Here is a 13,925-nt window from a genome sequence, read left to right on the forward strand (position 1 = left end):
GCCTGCTGCAAAAGACTTCTTTTAAGTGTTAAAAAGCAAAGATGTCACTTTGAGGACTAAGGTGCACCTGACCCAAGCCATGGTATTTTCAATCGTCTCATATGCATGTGAAAGCTGGACAATAAATAAGGAAGACCAAAGAAGAATTGATGATTTTGAATTATGGTATTGCCAAAGAATACTGACTACACCATGGACTGCCAGAAAAACGAACAAACCTATCCTGGAAGAAGTACAGCCAGAATGCTCTTTAGCTCCTCACATACTCTGGACATGTTATCAGGAGGGACCAGTCCCTGGAGAAGGACATCATCCTTGGTAAAGCAGAGGGTCAGTGAAAAAGAGGAAGACCCTCAACAAGACAGATTGACACAGTGACTGCAACAATGGGCTCAAACATAGCAATGATTGTGAGGATGGTACAGGACTGGGCAGTGTTTCGTTCTGTTGTACATGGGGTCAGTATGAGCTGGAACTGACTCAATGGCACCTAACAACAACAACATAAAGAGTGCAATTAAAATATTCAGCATTATTATTTAGCACTTTATGAATAACTTCTGGAACGCCTAAATCATTAGGTGTTATAATAAAACAAAAAAGAAAAGTATGTCATGATGAGCCTTTTATCTCCTGAACATGGAAGAGGGCAGGGGTTACTGGGAAGAATGAAATCTATACTCAATATGAACTCTGAAACACAGGGAAACACCACGCAGTAAATGTTACTTTACTTCCTTCAAGTCCTTCTGTAGTCCTTGACTAAAATGAGACATACTAAACTAAAATCTAGAACACAAGTGCCTCAAGGGCAGGTTAAGTTACCTATCTTATGGAATGATTTACATCAGAACCTAGTAGCAGGCCTTCAAAACATCTGTCGACTGAATGAATCTAGGTGACAGGGTAACAATCTAACTAGTGAGTTGTCTGGGGAAATAGATGCTTGGTTGCTTTATCAATAGCAACTTATTTTAATCATTGTCATGGTTTGAATTATGTCCCCAAAAAAATGTGTGTATCAATTTGGCTAGGCCATAATTCCTGGTACTGTGTGATTTTCCTGTATGTTGTAAACCTGCCTCTATGATGTTAATGAGGGAGGATGGGTGGCAGTTGTGTTAGTAAGGCAGGACTGGATCTACAAGACTGGATTATGTCCTGAGGCAATCTCTTGAGATATAAAAGACAGAAGTGAGCAGTGAGATAAGGGGACCTCACACCATCAAGAAAGCAGTGCCGGGAGCCGAGCGCGTCCTTTGGACCGGCCTCCCTGGGCCGAGAAGCTCCTAGTCTGGGGGAACACTGATGAGAAGGCCGAGAGAGAGAAAGCCTTCCCCTGGAGCTGACACCTTGAATTTGCACTTTCAGCCTACTTTACTGTAAGGAAATAAACTTCTCCTCGTTAAAACCATCCACTTGTGGTATTTCTGTTATGGCAGCACTAGATGACTAAGACAATCATAAAACAGTATTTTTAGTGTAACTACATATATGACCAGGCCTACTAGTTAACCCTAGAGAGAAATATCGACTTCACCATCCTTCAAATCATAGCTCTGGGGTATATGAAACTCTAGTTACAGTGAACTTGTCCCTCCTTACTAAAAAACAACAATGTTCTTGGGACAATGTATAAAACACTAAAATTTTAACATTTTTTTTATCTTTTGCCTTATTTTTCTCTCAGAGTTGATTTCGGGAAAGCAGAATGATATATGAAGCCTTCACTCAGGCTTTGGTCTGAAGAGAGCTAGCATGACTCCCTGCTCCATGCTGACTGGCAGTGGGACTTTGGGCAAGTTATGCAGCTTCTCAGTTTCTTTATTTGTAAAACAGGCTACCCACCACCTTGTCAGATCATGATGAATAGTAAAGGAAGTAATAAAATACACCACCTAGCACACAAGGTGACACCCATCGAAAATAGGTTCTTTCTGCTCTTCCTCATGCTTGATGCTTCTCTTTTCCTTCCTATTCTCTTTCCCACCCTCCAAAAGTTCTTTTCAAAACGTTTTTTGTATTTTCTTTTTCCAAATGGATCAAAGATTTAATTGGGCAAATTTAAACTTTTAGAAGAAAATACAGGAGATATAAAAATCAATTCCATGTGAATCAAAACTACTTATGGTTGTTTAAAAATACAGATGATCAAAAAGAAGAAAATAAGAATGACTCATTTTACCCCTATTCAGAGAGAACCATTTTTGCATTCTGCAGAATATACTTCCAGCAGCTTCTTACCCCCTTTTTACATGTATGTAGATGAATTATTTTTTGAACAAAAATAGGATCATAATCTATACACTATTACCAACCTGTATAGGTTGGTAATACCATTTTGTAAACACTATTTTGTAAAAATCTCCCCTGCTATTAACTGTTTTTCTACATCATTTTAAAATGGCTCATAGTATTTTTATTTTCCCACAATTTTAAACAATGCCATGACAGTCACTGTAATTAAATCGTATAATATGCTCATTGATTGTTTCCTTAGGATGAATTTTTACAAACAGAACTGATGAGACAAAAGGTATGCAAAAGATAAGGCTTTAGATAAAAATGGTTGGCCTCCAAAAAGATATGGCCACATAACTCTCCCACCATCAATGTAGTCAAGTGTTTTTCCCTTGCACCCTCCCCAGTACACTTCCGATTTGTTTTTTTCAAAGCTTATCATTGATCGTATTTAATCTAATCTCTGTTGTCCTTCCCTTGGACCAAACCACAGTAGAGGCAATTCTCTTAGAATGAGATTTCTCATAACACAAGGACAATATATAACACAACAGATTGATTAGGGAAAAAGATTTGTATTATGTAGACCACTATAATTACATATGTTGCAAAAGACCCCTTTGAAGTGCTGAAAAGCAAAGATGTCACCCTGAAGACTAAGGTGCGCCTGACCCAAGCCATGGTATTTTCAATCGCATTACGTGTGTGCAAAAGCTGGACAATGAATAAGGAAGACCGAAAAAGAATTGATGCCTTTGAATTGTGGTGCTGATGAAGAATACTGAATATACACCATGGACTGCCAAAAGAATGAACAAATCTATCTTGGAAGAAGTCCAACCAGAATGCTCCCTAGAAGCAAGGATGGCAGGACTACATCTTACTTACTTTGGACATGCTTTCAGAAGGGATCAGTCCCTGGAGAAGGACATCATGCTTGGTAAAGTACAGGGTCATTGAAAAAGAGGAAGACCCTCAACGAGATGGAATGACACAGTGGCTGCAACAATGGGCTCATGCATAACAACAACTGCAAGCATGGTGCGGGATCGGGCCGTGTTTCGTTCTGTGGTGTACAGGGTTGCTATGAAATGGAACTGACTCGACGACACATAACTATAATTATAATGGAACTAGAGTCTGAGCTCAAGCTTGTAGTACAACAGGTTCTTCAAGACACAGCTGATTGAGTCACTGACTTTGTACTTTTTTGCCCTATCAATGACAAGAATACAATATACTGTGTACTGAATACTGTACTGAATACAATATTCTGTGTTAATGGGAGTGCTGGGTTGTGAGAGGAAAGCAAAGCTGTGTCCCTTGAACTAAATCACAGCTGGGATATTTGTTTCACAGCTACTTATTTGTAGACATCCATACTCCTTAACTAATGGAGTTTCTAAGGAAACATAACTGAAATTCTAGACTCTAAACCCGTTTTTCCCTTTTGAACAGTTTTTAACAGAACAAAGTTTTAACACATTGTTGATACTTTAAGCAAGATAGTTTTTGCAACCAGCGTGGACGGAAAAGTCAACAGTAACAATGTTGAAAACAGGGCAAACCCACTCCCATCGAGTCAATGCCAACTCACAGTGACCCTATATGACAGAGAAGAAATGCCCCATAGGGCTTCCAAGGCTGTAAATCTTTAAGGAAGCACATTGCCACATCTTTCTTCCACGGAGCGGCTGGTGGGTTCGAACTGTTCGAACTTGGTTTATCAGCCAAGTGCTTTAACCACTGCACCACCAGGGCTCTGAAAACAGAGCAGGGGAGAGGAAAAAAGTAACAACAGTCCATCAAGCCCCAAGAATGGCCCAGAATCCCCCCTCGAATCTTGAGAAGCCGACAAATTCTGAGAATGGAAACTTCTCTGTACTCCACGGGTCTGTCTGTTTTAAGTCTCAGGTGCTCTCAAACCGATCAGTAATGTAAGGCCAGGAAACTGGGTTCTTCAGATTGTAAAATATGAATCAATGCAGGCAGGGGGATATTACATGGGATATGCAAAACTGGATTTCCTCCTTGTAAAACAGATTTAGGATTATTACTATCTTTGCTTTCTTTTCCAATTCTGCTTCTCAATGTTTGTTAGTTTAATCTGAGGATTACAAAGCTAGATAACTATTACCTAACCAGGGGGTTGGGGGATATTAGTTAGATCTTAGGTTTTAAGAAATTTTTATGCCTTTTACATTCATGTTTATAACCATATTTATAATAGTCATTATACATTTTTAATTTTGTTTAATTAGTTTCAATACTCACTACCAATGCTTTTATAAAAATACTTTTTCCATTCTTGAGAACTAGACTTTGACATGTGCCTCAGTTAGACAAGAACACTTCTTTCTCAGTAAATTTGTTTCAGGGAAGGCATGACACAAAAGAGACCTTGTGTGTCTGAGAATGTCTTGTCTTTGAGCCTGAAAAACAACTTCTGCCTCAAAACTCTGAATAAGATATTAATTCCTCTCGTGTTCATTGCTTTGAACAAAAGTCTGTGCTACATCTCTTCTCTGCTCCTTTGTAGGTAACATTGTTTTGAAAACATTTATCCCTTTATCTGTGGCCTGCAAACATCTGCCACAATTTATCCAAGTGCTGTGGTTTCCCCTTTATTCTGCTCACATATAATAAGCTCTTCAGATTTCTAAACTCAGGTATGAGTTTCAGCTCATGAAAGCTTTCTTCTGCATACTATCTTTGATTACTGCTTCTATTACTATTGTTTTAGCCTCTTCTCCAAGAACACCATTGACTCTGGGACTCTTCACTCATGCCTCCCATATATTTCATCTTCTCTCTTAAATACTCCCTTTTCATTCTTGAGGTACTTGTCATTCTTGTCCTCTTCAATATCTACATTTTTATGGTATGACTTCATCTGACTTCCTTGATGGCCCCAAAAAGCACAGGCTTAACAATTTCTATCCTAATGATTAATTTCAATTTATTTATAACCCAATCCCTCATGTTTTCTTTACATTTTTCTTAATAAAAACAAGAACACAACATACAATTAAGTTCCTGACATCCTCTTTCCACATGAAAGTTTATTTTAATCCTTTCTTTGAGTCTTTGATACCTGTTGTTGTTGATTCTGACTCATGGAGACCCAATGTGTGCACAGGAGAACTGCTTCAATGGTTAATTTTTATGTGTCAACTTGGCTTGGTCAAACACTAGTCTAGATGTTGTTATGAAGTATTTAAATGTGATTAGCATCTAAATCAGCTGGCCTTAAGTAAAGCAGATTATCCTTCATAATGTGGGTAGGCCTCTTGGGATTTTGGAGACGACATATTCCTCACAGGGATGTGCTACTCTGGCCAAGTTACTGAGTTATCTGAAAAGGTGATATGTTTTATTATTATTTTAAATGACAATTTACTATGTGCTAGGCAGTATATTCAGGATTTTATACATATTATCTCATTTAATCTTTATTTTTTGTTTATTATTGTAGTTTAAGTGAAGGTTTACATTTCAAGTTAGTCCCTTATACGAAAATTTATACATACATTGTTATGTGACCCTAATTGCTCTCCCTGTACTGTGACAGCACACTCTTCCTTTCCACCCCTGATTTCCCGTCCATTCAACCAGCTCCTAACCCTCTCTGCCTTCTCATCTCACGTCCATACAGAAGCTGCCCGTTTAGTCTCATGTATCTACTTGAGCTAAGAAGCAGAGTCTTCACGAGTATCACTTTGTGTCCCACAGTCCAGTCCAATCTTTGTCTGAAGAGCTGGCCTCGGAAATTATTTTAGTTCTGGGCTGACAGAGAGTCCAGGGGCTATGCTTTCCGGGGTTCCTCCAGTCTCAGGCAGACCATTAAGTCTAGTCTTTTTACTAAAATTTTAGTTCTGCACCCCACCTTTCTCCTGCTCCATCAGGGACTCTCTATTGTGTTCCCTGTCAGGGTGGTCCTCGGTGGTAGCCAGGCACCATCTAGTTCTTCTGGTCTCAGGCTGATGAAGTTTCTGGTTTATGTGGCCCTTTCTGTCTCTTGAGCTAATACTTTCCTTGTGTCTTTGGTGTTCTTCATTCTCTTTTACTCCAGGTGGTTGGGACCAACTGATGTATCTTAGACGGCAGCTTGCAAGCTTTTAAGACCCCAGACACCACTCACCAAAGTAGGATGCTGAACACTGAAAAGCTGCTAGTTTTGAGTGGAGCCCAGAACAAGAGAAGACTCTTGAACAGGTCCAGGCTGTCAGGCAAGTTGCTCTGCCACTTGGACCACATGATCCAGCAAATCCAATGGTGCTTAAAGTTTGAGTGGCAGAAGAGAAGCTGTTTGGAGCCTCTGGCAGATCCTTATAGGTGAATAATAGTGCAGACTGTTAGGAATCTGGAACAAAGCCCTGTCATCCTCTCCTTTTAAGAAATAGCTTTTGGCTTGCTACTGGGACTTAGTAGAGACTGAACACTTAACCATGGGCCACCAAGCTACCATGCAAGCTGAGCTGCCCATCACAAACTGGGCCACACAGCTGGAAGTGCACAACAGCAGTCTATCATCAAATGGAAGTGGTATGTAAGAGATTAGGCTTGAGCAGGCCCCAAAAGTACAGTAAGTTACATGAGGAAGTGGCCCAAGTACCCATGGTTCCCACTTCTGCTACACTACCTTCTCTCTCCCCGCCTGCCCCAACGGCCTCATGAGGAGTTCCCTATGATCAGCTGACTGAGGAAGAGGAAACTCAGGCCTGGTTAACAGATGGCTGTGCATTCTACGCATGCACCACTGGCAAGTGGATAGTTGCAACACTGCATTCCCCTTTCGGGACTTCACGGAAGGATGGTGGTAAAGGGAAATCCTCCCAGCAGGCAGAACTTTGAGTAGTGCACCTGGTTGTTCATTTTGTTTGGAAAGAGAAATGGCCAGACGTGCAACTGTATACCAATTCATCAGATGTGGCCAATAGTTTGGCTGGGTGGTCAGAGACTAGGGGAACATGATTGGGAAATTGGTGACAAGGAGATATGGGGAAGAGGTATGTAGACAGACCTCTGTGAACTGGCAAAAGATGTGAAGATGTTTGTGTCTCATGTGAAAGCTTATCTTCTTATTTATCTCTTATCTTCTTACTTAACCCATAACATATGATGTATTAATTTTAAACTATAGTATATACGTTACAGGATATCAAGGAGAAGAATAACATCACCCAAAGACTTTGCATCATCTCTGGGGAAGGGGTTAGTGCATTTTCAGTTGTAAGCAGGATAGCTGTATCATGCCGGTGGAAATATGACTTTCTTATTGTCTTTATTTGGAAATTAAGTACAGTTTAAGGGGAAGTGCACGGATGGCAAACTGCTCAGTCAAACACCGGTCTAGATGCTGCTATAAAATATTTAAATGTGATTAGTATTTAAATCAGTTGGCCTTAAGTAGTGCAGATTGCCCTCTATAATGTGGGTGGGCCTCACCCAATCAGTTGAAGGTCTTAAGAGCAAAACCAGGCGGTTTCTCGAGGGAGGATTCTGTCAGAATTCCTCCCTCCACAACCCCCGCCACCTGATCCACCAACTTGAGACACAAGACTGCTGGGTTTCCAGCCTGTCACCTGAAAGACAGATTTTATTTTGTTACTGTACTTTAGATGAAGGTTTACAGAACAAATAGTTTCTCATGAAACAGTTAGTACCTATATTGTTTTATGACAATGGTTAACAACCCCACGACATGTCAACACTGTCCCTTCTCGACCTTGGGTTCCATATTACCAGCTTTCCTGTCCCCTCCTGCCTTCTAGTCTTTGTCCCTGGACTGTTGTGCCCCATTAGTCTCGATTTGTTTTATGAGGCATGATGGACCAATTGCTTGAGTCAGTTCCTCAAAATCAATCAATCTCTTTCAAACACAAGTGCATTTTCACTCTCCCTCATCCCCCACTTCTCTCTTTCTCTCTCTCTCTCTGTGTGTATGTGTGTGTGTGTATTTCTTACTGGTTCTGTTTCTCTAGAGAATTCTAAGACATTTCCAAAAAATTCCTTAAGAGCTAATATAGATAAGCAGCATAAACAAAAAAGGAGTCCTATGTATTAGTAAATTAAATGCAAGAACAGTAGTGTTTATTAAAGAAGCTTTTTTTTTTTTTTTTTTTTTTTGATGCTTACCGTGTGCCAAGTGCTACACTAGGTGCTGGATCTAGATTTGTCTGATGCCATCTGCCTCAGTGTAACACTCCACTTCCTTTCCCCTACTCCCCCCCTTAAAAACAATAAAACATTTTTATAATCATCACAATTTCTATTACAATCAGGCAATTGTGACTAATTCTAGTGACTCAATCTTTCCACAACATCTTTGATTAGTATCTTAACTAATGTGTTCTTCTAAGTGTCAGGGATAGCAATGAATTATTATCCAAAGCTAAGTGAGGCACAGGTAAAGATAATTCAACAAGTAAAAACATTATTTTGGAAAAATATGCAGATCAGGCAAATAATGTTACAGATGTGGAATAACTACAGAAAATCATTATTTTCTTGTATTTTGGCTATAGAACTTTATATTTGATCTTCTTTTTGCAAAGCTCTTACTTGTAACCCATTACCTTATTCATTTCTCTATAATTTCTGATTATCAATATTAAAAAAAACTATAAAATGTAAAATACGCCATAAAATGAAGAACAAAATAAAACTCCCTTGCCACTTCTGTATTCAGAAAAATAACCATTGGCATATCAGTATATACCCTTCCAGTCTTTTTTCTATAAATACATTATCATTTGTAGTCTATTACCTTTTCTACTGACTTCTGTGTATTCCCTGAATTACTCACCTCATACCTCTAAGAAGCAATTTCCAGGCCCCTTTACACAAATCCGCTTGGATGTTCCATAGTCACCTCAGACTGTACATCTCCAAACACAAATTCATTATCTTCCTCCGTCCTTCTTGAGTTCTCTAGTTTGTCAATTCTTGACTCTGTTCTTTTGCTCCTTCACAAACTACACTGGTCACCAAATGCTGCCATTTCTATGAGCAATATCTCTCCTCAATGTGCCTTTTGTCCTTCCCCTGCTTCTGCCCTGGTTCAGTCCTGCACCCAAGAGCTCTGCCCCACTCTCTGACCAGCACTGTCTGCCTTCACACTCAGTCATCTCACATTGCCCTTAGATTCAACATTTTAAAATCAAGCTCCCCAACAGCTCCCTACTGACTACAGAGTAAAGTCCAAATCCTTAGAGTGGATGACAAGATCCTCCCCAGTTTATTATTTGCTCTTCTCCCCAGACTAGAGCCATGGAAAGAAGCAAAGAACTGGAACTGGGATTACTCGACTTAAGGTCTGATGCTCCACCTAGTGGTAGAAACAACATCCTGGAAAGGCAATCTGATATACCAGATCAGACCCTGTGAAGTCCAGTTAATCTGCCCAAGATGTCTGTCAGCTAGAGTAAGATGTGGAAAGGACCACAGAGACCTGGAAGTCAATGGCCCACCTAGTGGATTTATCTATGCACTGGATTCTCCTGAGAAAATGCCCCAAACCAGCTGTTATCATTACTACTATAGGGTAGGGAGAAATGGGGAGAAACAGTTTAATGGGTGAGGGTTTTTACTTTGGAATCATGGAAATGTTTTGGAACTAGATATGGTGGTTGCATAACATTGTGAGTGCACCTAAATGACATTGAACTGTTCCCTTTAAAATGGTTAATTTTATGTTAATGAATTTTATCTTAATAAATTATTTTTTAAAAAATTCATTAAGCTATGTAATATATTATAGAGTAATCATATTAACCCACTGGAATGTTACAAACTGCATGCTTTCAGCTGCTGGTACTTCATTTGCCTCTCTTGGAGCAACATCAGCAATGCAGCACCTATTATCACCCCAAAGGCAGCACCTTTTATCTTTGAAAAGAGCCGTTAGTTAAGTTCTACTAAACATGGAGACAAAAATTTGTCTCACTGTAACTTTGGCATACCCAGGGCCAAGTTTGGAGTCCTAAGGAACAAGTCTCATTACACTGTTACAAGGCCAAGTTTCACATACTGAATTCTCAAAGGCATGCTCCCTCCTTGCCCCAACTTCTCTCTCTTAGCCTAGCAATCCTAAAAATGCCATACCTGTATGCCACATCGAGTTCTGACTCCTAGTACCCTTTGTTTGACGCCTGGCAGCACAGTGTTTAAGTGCTCGGCTGCTAACCAAAAGGTCAGTGGTTCAAACCCACCAGCTGCTCTGAGGGAGAAAGATGCCGCAGTCTGCTTCCATAAAGATTTACAGCCTTGGAAACACTATGGGGCAGTTCTACTCTGTACTATAGAGTCACTCTGAGTTGGAATCGACTCAACGACAATGGATTTACCCTTTGCTGATGTCAGATGGATCCTGGCTGAAAGTAGAGAATACCAGAAAAATGTTTACCTGTGTTTTACTGACTATGCAAAGGCATTTGACTGCGTGGATCATAACAAATTACGGATAACGTTGCGAAGAATGGGAATTCCAGAACACTTAATTGTGCTCATGCTGAACCTATACATAGAGGCAGTCGTTCAAACAGAACAAGGGGATACTAAGTGATTTAAAATCAGAAAAGGTGTGCATCGTGATTGCATCTTTTCACTATACTTATTCAATCTGTATGCTGAGCAAGCAATCTGAGAAGCTAGACTATATGAAGAACAATGTGGCACTAGGATTGGAGGAAGACTCATTAACAACCTATAATATGCAGGTCATACAACCCTGCTTGCTGAAAGTGAAGAGGACTTGAAGCACATACTGATGAATATCAAAGACTACAGCCTTCAGTATGGATTACACCTCAACATGAAGAAAACAAAAAAACCTCACAAATATAAAGAAAACAAAAAACCTCACAACTAGACCAATAAGTAACATCATGATAAATGGAGAAAAGATTGAAGTTGCCAAGGATTTCATTTTACTTGGATCCACAATTCACGTCCATGGAAGCAGCAGTCAAGAAATCAAATGACATACTGCACTGGGCAAATCTGCTGCAAAAGACCTCTTTAAAGTGTTTAAAAGCAAAGATGTCACTTTGAAAACTAAGATGTGCCTGACCCAAGCCATGGTATTTTCAATCATCTCACACACATGCAAAAGCTGGACAATGAATAAGGATGACTGAAGAACAATTGATGCATTTAAATTATGGTGCTAGCAAAAAATACTGAATATACCATGTGCTGCCAGGAGAATGAACAAATCTATCTTGGAAAAAGTACAGCCAGCATGCTCCTTAGAACCGAGGATGGCAAGACATTGTTTCAGTACTTTGGACATGTTATCAGGAGGGACCAATCCCTAGAGAAGGACATCACACTTGGTAAAGCAGAGGGTCAGCAAAAGAGAGGAAGACCCTCAACAAGATGGACTGACATAATGGCTGCAGAAATGGGTTCAAACATAGCAACGATTGTGAGCATGATGCAAGATCTGGCAACATCTTGTTCTGTTATATTTAGGGTTGTTATGAGTCAGAAGCAACTCAACGGCACCTAACTACAAGAAGAACCCTTTCTTCGCACTCCTTTCTGAACAGAGTCCAGGCTTGTGTGTGATAGGAACCATAACTGTGAGAATGAGCCCAGTGAAGCACGATTATCACCTCTACCATTTTAGATACGCCATTTCTAATCATGCAGTTTCAGAATGCAACGGCTGTTGTAAGAAACTGCATAACACTGTGAATTCATTTTGAGATTTTACTGAACTAAAACTCTCAAGTCTATTTTTTTAACTGATGGATGCTAGGCCACGTCTTCTTCATCTTCTATAGCCTAGCTGATGTCAAAAGGCACAGGCATTTCTATTAACACTTTTATGGATATGTCTACATACGTTAAGAAAAATATTTCTCATACAGGAAAAGTGAATAGTCATTTGACAAATGTTTATGAGTGCATAGGATGTGCTAGGCACTGTGCCGGACATTGAGAACACTGTTGAACAAGACACACTAACACATTTATTCCATTGTCATTTCTGTACATAAGATTGTATATATAAAGCAAGTGCCTGGAATACATAGCAGTTACTCAGTAAACTGTTGCTATTACTGTTATGATCATTTATAAATTATAATCTTTTAAAAATCATTAGATTTTAAAATAAAAAATGCTGCAGTTATTGCCACCAATACTTACCAATATTATAGTATCTCTTTAACTCTGTACGTCTGATCTCCTTTAACTGATTATTCTTTCTCTTTTTTTTCTCATCAGTAATATATTCATCCTCTTGCACAGCAATATTGTACTTATCTTGTTCTAAAATGACTGCATTAGCATCTTCTTTTCCAGTATGACTCCTTGTAGCTGTAGCTGAGGGTGTTTCTGCATTTTGTTTGGCTTGTTTTTTCTTTTTCAATCTAGGAATGAAGGAAAAAAAAGAAAAAACTAAGAAAAGCATTGGAAAAATGATTTGCTAGTAGGAGTTATATTAATTTCATGCTGTTTGGCTTTGAGAAACTGATTAACCGATACAGAAAACGTTTTCCTTATATTGTAAATAACATTTTTCTACTGATTTTTTCGTATCACTGAAAAGTTCTTATGTTGAGATCTGTGTCCTTTCTTCAATTTTACATCTTGAACACTTATTTCTGAGAAAAGTATTGGGAAATGCTCTAGGCCTGAGGAAAAACTAGGTTCTTCTATGCTGAGTATTTCCTATCAAGATATACAGCTACTCTACTATAATCCAATGCTTCATGTGTTACATATATTTAAAAAAAGTACCTCTGATTTTCAGTGCTACATTTGGACTGATGGACAAGCATATTTGTGAAAACAAGACCATTATAATTGACTCACACTCTTCAGTATTAAGGTTTGGCAAGGTATAGGCTGGTTCAAGTCTGAGTAATTCTTTTTCTTTCTACGTAAGACAGGAGTACTGAAGAAAGCTGTATTTTCTGAGACAGAAAATGCCATGACAACACATAATTATCATTGTGATTACTGATAACAGCTGACTGATACATTAGTTCACATATTTGAATATTTGATGCTTTCAATTCTTTACTCCTAAGTCAAAGATGCATAAGAGATGAAGTTTATCATAATTCACTGAAATCCAACAACTCATAATATTTTTCAGTTGCTGTGTCACTCTGTAATTAATTGCTGTGACACTCCGTAATTACTACTTCTTCCTGAGGATGTTTTTATCTTTCCAGAAAGTAAACCCGTTGAGAATAAGGGCCTTGGCCTCCACCATATGTGGCACTCTGCTCTGCCTCAGAAAGTATACAGTAAATTTATTTTTTAATTAGGACCTTCCCTTCCCTTTCTATCCAGGCACAGTCAGCATTCTCTTAGCCATATCTATCTCCTTTGTCTTCTTCAGCATCTGTACAATCTGGGTAATGGATAAGTAAATTTTTAGGGAGAAAAATGAGATAACTGTAGGATAATATGGGAACTAAGGCTTGATTTTATACTGCTTTGGTCTGTGATGTTGCACAAATCAATTTAACAGTCTGGAGAAGTCGCGACTGGGGCTTTGTCCCTTAAGAGAGCTTGACTTGAGGCTAGGGACTAACTCCTTGAGCCTCAGTTTTTTTTTTTTTTAATTGTACTTCAGGTGAAGGCTTACAGAACAAATAGTTTCTCATGAAACAGTAGTACACATATTGTTTTATGACATTGGTTAACAACCCCACAACATG

At 39.1% G+C, this 13,925-nt stretch overlaps 1 protein-coding gene across 13 annotated transcripts in view; it reads right to left on the reverse strand.

The window, feature by feature from the left end:
* The window catches only part of NCOA7 (nuclear receptor coactivator 7), a 203,078-nt gene that overhangs the window by 89,695 nt on the left and 99,458 nt on the right, over positions 1-13,925 (reverse strand). For all 13 annotated transcript variants that reach the window (XM_023737166.1, XM_023737163.1, XM_023737164.1 and 10 more), the window contains one exon: positions 12,400-12,623. In XM_023737166.1, coding sequence (XP_023592934.1) covers positions 12,400-12,623 — 224 coding nt within the window. The remainder of the gene's footprint in view (positions 1-12,399; positions 12,624-13,925) is intronic.

This window comes from Trichechus manatus, unplaced genomic scaffold (assembly GCF_000243295.1).
Source record: "Trichechus manatus latirostris isolate Lorelei unplaced genomic scaffold, TriManLat1.0 scaffold00098, whole genome shotgun sequence".
Lineage (NCBI taxonomy): Eukaryota > Metazoa > Chordata > Mammalia > Sirenia > Trichechidae > Trichechus > Trichechus manatus.